Consider the following 7,322-nt stretch of genomic DNA (forward strand, 5'->3'; position numbering starts at 1 on the left):
TCTGGAGGGCACAGAGACCCACATTCCTGGAAACACAGACACATACATCTACACACACACACACACGGGTACATAGATCCATATGCACGGATCCACACGGGCACAGACACCCACTCCCATGTGTGAACACATTTGGGTACACTGACCCACGCATGAACACACACAGGCACATGTGGGCACAAACAGACATTTGTGTGTATGTAGACACAAACCCATACCCCCAACCCTCTGCCAGCCAGGCCAGGCTTCTTGCTCGTGATGACAACCTCCCTCATGGCCTTCTTGCTCCACAGCCCAGTTAGGGGCAAGGCCAGGTGAGGAAGGGAAATAGAAGAACGGGTGCTCATGTCCATAGGCCAGTCAGACAAACTGAGGTCAGAAACTGCCACAGCAACCCCACCAGCCAGTGTTCTCCTTTAACACTGGCTATTGGATGCTAGGCCCCATGCAGGAAGCTGGGGACCCAGCAGGCTCAAGATAGACAAGGTCCCTGCCCTCCTGGGACTTATGGTCCATCCCATCATTCTGGATGGTTCTGAGAATATAACGGAAACAAGGTGAGTGGGAGGGGCCTCTCTGAGGACAAGTGTAAGCATGGTGGGGGGAGGAAGGGAGCACCAGGCTGAGGGCATAGCACCTATCGATGAGGCAGCAATGAGTTGGGAAGACAAAGCTCAGAGAGGTTGAGGGTGAAAGGTTAGAGGGGGTCACCCGAAGGAGCAAAGGACCGTATGGGGCCGCCACCAACTGCTTATGGATTGGGCACCATCCTGAGTGTGGTGAGAGCCATGGAGGGGTTCTCTGCAGGGGCTGTAGGTCAGATCCAAATGTCCCGAGGATCTCTTGGGAGTGTGGGGAAGGGCCCCTCTCACCTCCCTCATATCCCATCGCCAGCCAGCCTTTATGGAGGCCCATTAAGCCTGACCTGACAGTCATGATAATAGTAATAAACAGGTAATAATTACCAGCTTGGATTCCTGCCTTAACAACCCAGTCCAGGAGTCACCGGGGTACCCACAGGAGGCCCTGGCAGACGCAGAGATAAAACGTAGGCAGCTGCCCAGGGGCACGTCCGCCCGGGTTCTACCAGATGGATAAGAGCTCAAGCCTGGTCACAGGTCTGGCCCCGAGGGCAGGTCACTCCACATCGCAGAGCCTTAATTTCCCGTCTGTAAAGTCAGGAAGTCGGACTCCCGCGCTTTAGACCCCACCCAGTGAAGAGTAGCAGGATCAAAGCATTTCCAGCAACTTCTGGCTGAAACCTCCTCTCCCCTCCCCCGTCTTCCTGGGGCAAACACACCACCGGGGACTGGGGTGGCGGTGGCGGTGACGTGGAGACAGACCTGGCCCACGCCCCCGGCGAGCCACCCGGCACAGCTCCCTCAGGCCCGCACAAAGCCTAGATAAAGGTGCGCTAAGGAAGGCACAGTCGGCACAGCGGAGCGGGAGGCGACAGGGCGTTATTTATCCATCCGGAGCCCCATCCCCCTCCGGTCTCCGGAGGTCGGCACCGCCCCCGCCCGGCCGGGGCCCCACGCGCGGACGCGGGGCGGGGCCGGGCCTCGGGGCGGGCGGGCGCCGGGTGGCCGGGCCCATCACGCCACCCGGAACGTGCCTTGGCGAGAGGCGGCGCTGGGGGCATTGGTCGTACACAGCACTCCTGGGGCGGAGTGACCGGGCCGGGCGCGCTGCTCGCCCCCATGACGTCAACCCATAAGGCAACGCGCTGTTGTGCCGTTTACCGCGCGTCACCCGGACAACGGCAGTCGGTGGGGGTTGAGGGGGGCGTCAGTGACTTGGCCCCGCCCCGCCATGCAAATGAGCTACGTCACTCGTGCCCAATGGCGAGCAGAGACAGTGAGCTCATCGCGCCCGGCCGAGGCTATAAGGGGGCGCGCGGAACGCGCGGCTCAGGAGCCGCCGCCAGCGGAGGGCCGGGCGCAGCGGCCGCGGCGGGAGCAGGGCCGAGCGGACGGGGGGGCGCGGGCCCCCCGGGCGGCCGCGGCCACTCCTCCCCCCCGGGCCGGCGCGGCGGGGGAGGCGGAGGATGGAAACACCCTTCTACGGCGATGAGGCGCTGAGCGGCCTGGGCGGCGGCGGCAGTGGTAGTGACGGCAGTTTCGCGTCCCCGGGTCGTCTGTTTCCCGGGGCGCCCCCGACGGCGGCGGCCGGCAGCATGATGAAGAAGGACGCGCTGACGCTGAGCTTGAGCGAGCAGGTGGCGGCAGCGCTCAAGCCCGCGGCCGCGCCGCCCCCGGCCCCCCTGCGCACCGACGGCGCCCCTGGCGCGGCGCCCCAAGACGGTCTGCTTGCCTCGCCCGACCTGGGGCTGCTCAAGCTCGCTTCGCCTGAGCTCGAGCGCCTTATCATCCAGTCCAACGGGCTGGTCACCACCACGCCGACAAGCACGCAGTTCCTCTACCCCAAGGTGGCGGCCAGCGAGGAGCAGGAGTTCGCCGAGGGCTTCGTCAAGGCCCTAGAGGACTTACACAAGCAAAACCAGCTGGGCGCGGGCGCGGCCTCCGCTGCCGCCGCCGCCGGGGGACCCTCTGGCATGGCTGCGGGCGCCGCGCCTCCCAGCGAGCTGGCCCCGGCAGCGGCCACGCCCGAGGCGCCCGTCTACGCGAACCTGAGCAGCTACGCGGGCGGTACTGGGGGTGCGGGGGGTGCTGCGACGGTCGCCTTCGCTGCGGAGCCCGTGCCCTTCCCGCCGCCGCCACCCCCAGGCGCGCTGGGGCCTCCGCGCCTGGCCGCGCTCAAGGATGAGCCGCAGACGGTGCCCGACGTGCCGAGCTTCGGCGAGAGCCCGCCGCTGTCGCCCATCGACATGGACACGCAGGAGCGCATTAAGGCGGAGCGCAAGCGGCTGCGCAACCGCATCGCTGCCTCCAAGTGCCGCAAGCGCAAGCTGGAGCGCATCTCGCGCCTCGAGGAGAAAGTGAAGACGCTCAAGAGTCAGAACACGGAGCTGGCGTCCACGGCGAGCCTGCTGCGCGAGCAGGTGGCGCAGCTCAAGCAGAAGGTCCTCAGCCACGTCAACAGCGGCTGCCAGCTGCTGCCCCAGCACCAGGTGCCCGCGTACTGAGCTCTCGCGCGGGGCGCATGCGCGGCCTCCTCCCAGAGAGGCGGGCTCGCGTGGTTTGGGGGGGCGTGGGCGCCCCGGACTCGCAGAGGGCGCGGCCCCGGGATCCCCCCCTTGAGGGTGCCAGGAGTCGGAGAGGGCGCCTCAGACTCGACAAGCTGGACCCCCTGCTGCCGGGGGGCGAGCGCATGACCCCCACCTCCCCCGCCCTCGCGCTGCCTCTGTCCCGGGCGCGCGGCCACCTAGTGTTGCACAAACCCGCGCGTCCTGGCCGCCCCTTTGTACACACCGCCGCCGAAGGAGGCTCCGAGGGGGCGCAGCCTCAAGCCCTGCGTTTTCTCTTCTTTTACTTTTTTTTTTTTGACTTTGGAAGAGAGAAGAACAGAGTGTTCGATTCTGCCCTATTTATGTTTCTACTCGGGAACAAACGTTGGTTGTGTGTGTGTGTGTTTTCTTGTGTGGGTTTTTTAAAGAAATGGGAAGAAGAAAAAAAAAAACTCCCTCCTTCCCTTTCCTCGCTCTCGCTTCCCTTCCCCTTCCATCCCTCCGACGCCCCCTCCTCCCGCCCTTTTTCTTCTGTTTGTTTTTTTGTTTCGTTTTGCTACGAGTCCACATTCCTGTTTGTAATCCTTGGTTCGCCCGGTGTTCTGTTTTCAGTAAAGTCTCGTTACGCCAGCTCGGCTCTTCGCCTCCTTCTTCTCCTGCCGGGGCCTGACGGGGTGGGCGGGGCCTGGCCCGGTCCCCGACCCCCTCTGCCTCCTTCGCCTCCTCCCTCCGCCCCTGCTCAGAGGAGGAGGGAGTCGGCGTCCGGGAAGAACCTGCACATCTGGCGCTCAGCGAGCGCCATCTAGGAGCGCCTGGGCGCGGGGCCGACTCCTGTCCGGGTTGGGCGGGGGACATTGGGGTTTCCAACCTGAGTTTGGAACTAGCCAGCCCGCGGGTGTCCCCTTTGTCTCCCCTTTGCGGAGAAAGGACTGCGGGAGGGAAGGGGGACAACTTAAGCCCGAGGCAGGGAGGAAAAGGCAGAAACTTTTAACTTTCCGGGCTTCTGTTTGCCTGTTTGTAAAATAGGCAGAGCAATGGTAAACTTGTCCCATAAAGTTGTGAGGATTAAGACAGTTCGTTTACAGAGTAGTTCTTGGCTTACAGGTGGTGCTCAATGTAAGCTTGTATTATCGCTTGTCGGATGGGGAACGTGAGTCTCAGGAACAGAAGGAAGGTTGGCACAGGTAGGATCTGACGCAGGCAGTCTGCCTCCGGGACTGGAGGTGTGGTTAGGTTCTGTGGGACCACTGACTTGGAATCCAGGATTTTTCAAGTACTCTCTGAAACACCCCTCCCCCAACATCCTGTTCTCCCATTTTGAAGAAACTAAGGTTCAGAGGGGTTGAGTGACAGGCTTCAGGTCACACAGCCTTTTTTAGGAGACCGTGCAGGGACACTTGCACCTTGGGTTTCTCACTTCCAGAGCCTTGACTGCCAGGTTACCCTCTTCCCCTGCCTGCTTTGGCTTTTGCTACTGTGGGGGCAAAAGACCCTGGACCTTGGGCTTCTGCTTCACTTGGGGCCCCGAAGGACATGAGCATTGGTGGCCAAGGACACAGGGCAAGAGGGCAAGTGAGCTTTGAACTCCAATTGTGTACCCAACCCTGATAGGGAAGGTGGGCAAATCATGCCTGTTTTACAGATGAGGAAACTGAGGTGCAGAGAAGAAACACCTTGTGCCCACAGTCCCTCAGCCATCGAAAGAGTGGGGCTTCACCACATACAAGTTTCCTCTCCCTCCGGATCACCCTGGCTGCCCACCTTTCAAGGCTTCAAGAGCTGCTTTGGGGTTTGCTTTTTTAAACTATGTGACCTCTCTTTGGTACCACCTTCAGGCAGATGTTTCAGGAGAGGGGTTTGAAGTGAAAAGAGGGCTGATGCTGAGGTTGGGGTGTCCACACAGAGGAGACCAAGAACCATGCTTGGGAGTCAGAGCTTCACTCTTCAGGAGACTTGAGTCCTAACTTGGGTGCCAATTTGCCCAATTTGCCGCTGTAACCTCAGCCAAGTTCCCTCCCCGTTCTGGCCTTTACCTACTGTGCTGTGGAAAGGATGTGTTTCCCGTGTCCAGGTAACATGTCTCAGGTCAGAAGTTGGAAGTGCTTGGGAGATGAACAGCAGTGAAGTAGTATTCAGGCAAGGCGTACACTATGCAGCCCCCAACCTATAGAGAAGGGGAGGCCCAGGGAGGTTACGAGATCTACCGGATACCCCCTGAAATGCTTTTACTCACAGCACTTCCGACACCAAATGAGTGGGTTTTTTTTTTTCCCCACACTAACCAGTTCTCCAACTGCAGACACCGACTGGGTATCCTGCAATTCAATTCTGACACTCTCTACCTGGAGTTAGCATGGACCACACAGGTGAAGAGTTCAAGACTGCCCCACTTCAGATGCTGATCACAGGTCCCAGGTTGCCACCTGTGCTTCTTTTTATTAAAAAAATTATTTAATTTATTTTTGGCCCTGGGAGGCATGGGCATGCAGGGATTAGTTCCCCCACCAGGGATCGAACCTGTGACCCCTGCAGTGAAAGCGCCGAGTCTTAACCACTCCGCGGGAATTCCCCCGCCCCCTGTACTTCTTAAAGACGGCTATAAACCTGAGGGTTCCCACCAACCCCTCCTTATGTTCAATAATTTGCTATAACAGCTCACAGAGCCTAGAAAAGCACTTGACTCACTCTTTCCAGTTTATTTTAAAGAATACAACTTAGGGACAACCAGATGGAAGAGATGCATAGGGCAAGGTATGGGAGAAGGGCGAGGAACTTCCATGCCCTCTCTGGGCACCTCATCTTCCCAGCACCCCATGAGTTCACCAATGCTTGGGCAGGATTGATGAAATCAATGGCGTTTGGTGATTAACTCAATATCCAGCCTGTCTCCCCTCCCAGGAGGTCTGGGAGGTGGGGCAGAAAGTTACAACCTTCTAATCATGCCTTGGTCTTTTTGGAAACCAGCCCCCATCCTGAAGCTATCTGAGGGCCCTGGCCACCGCTTATTTCGTTAGCATACAAAAGACACCACTCCAGAGTTTACAGAAGTTTTAGGAGCTGTGTGCTAGGAACCAGGGACAAAGATCCTGCTAAATGGCAGCACAGGGGCTCAAACCCAAGACTTTTACCTGCCTAAAAGGAGCCTTGGGGCTAGGTGGAGGCCCTGTCTTTTCACTAGCATGTGACCTGAAGGGCTTTTTGGAAACCATAGATCTGGCCCCTACTTGTCACTTTTCTGGAAAAAAGGTCTTGACTGCACCTGGCCCTGGGCAGGTCAGTGTCTCTTTCCAGGCAGCTCCCCACCTGAACTATTTCCCTTCCTTCTGGCCTCGGGACCTTTGCACAGCTGCAAGCCTGATACCCCTCTTCCCTCAGCCACCCAGCTGAGCTTCACCTCTCAAGCTCTGCTGCAGATGCCCTTATTGTGCTCCATCAGTGCTCTGTGCTTCCACTATTATTGCCCTGATCACCCTGGATTTGTGTTTGGCTCACTCGGGTCATGGATGGGAACTGTCCTGGTCACTGCTGAAACAAAGGACATAAGTCTTGTCCAACTCCCATATGCCTAGTTTTGCCCAAAGCCACACCCACAGTGTGGAGAAGACAGGGGATCTTTGCAGAGGGAGGCTGGGTGTCCCTGTTGGCCTCTTGCTCTGATGCCCCCCAGTGGCTCCCCAGGGAGGCCAGGCAGAGGCCTCTGAGCCAGGCTGTGTGGCTTTGGCAGCACACTGCTGAGCTGAGGCCAAAGTGTGTGTCAGCTGTGGCCCAGCCAGCAGTGATTCACACCAGGCCTTGGCCCAGCCCCAGGAGGTAACCGGGGATGGTGGCCTCACTTCCCCTTCCAGGACTGTGGCTCAGGGTCAGTGCCCACTTTTGCCAGGCAGTGGGAAGATTCCAAGGGGCCCTGGGCCTGGCACTACCCTAAGGAGCCCCCATCCTCAAAGCCAGACACTCTAGGCCCTTTAGGATGTAAGTCAGAGCACAAGAGCCATGGCTTACCCCTCACCTTCTCAACAAAACCCAAATTCCTATAGTCCTCTCTGAAGCCTTACCTATACGGTCACCCTCCCTGCCCTCTTCTCCCTCCTTCCAATGACTTTAGCCTCCTCCATGTTCCCTAAACATGCCCAGCTTGTTCCCACCGCAGGGCCTTTGCACATGCTCTGCTGCCCACCTGGGATGCCCTTCCCACAGC

General features: G+C 59.2%; 1 protein-coding gene across 1 annotated transcript; it reads left to right on the top strand.

Moving 5' to 3' along the window:
• The first annotated feature begins 1,913 nt into the window (after window positions 1-1,913).
• Window positions 1,914-3,757, top strand: JUND (JunD proto-oncogene, AP-1 transcription factor subunit). The gene has a single exon (XM_024134027.3). The coding sequence runs from the start codon at window positions 2,048-2,050 to the stop codon at window positions 3,083-3,085; it is 1,038 nt and encodes a 345-aa protein (XP_023989795.1). The 5' UTR covers window positions 1,914-2,047; the 3' UTR covers window positions 3,086-3,757.
• Window positions 3,758-7,322: the final 3,565 nt, after the last annotated feature.

Source organism: Physeter macrocephalus, unplaced genomic scaffold (genome assembly GCF_002837175.3).
Source record: "Physeter macrocephalus isolate SW-GA unplaced genomic scaffold, ASM283717v5 random_9, whole genome shotgun sequence".
Classification (NCBI taxonomy): domain Eukaryota; kingdom Metazoa; phylum Chordata; class Mammalia; order Artiodactyla; family Physeteridae; genus Physeter; species Physeter macrocephalus.

Bases quoted from the DNA above. Each gene is read 5' to 3' on its own strand.
- JUND (XM_024134027.3), top strand. From the start codon at position 2,048: ATGGAAACACCCTTCTACGGCGATGAGGCGCTGAGCGGCCTGGGCGGC.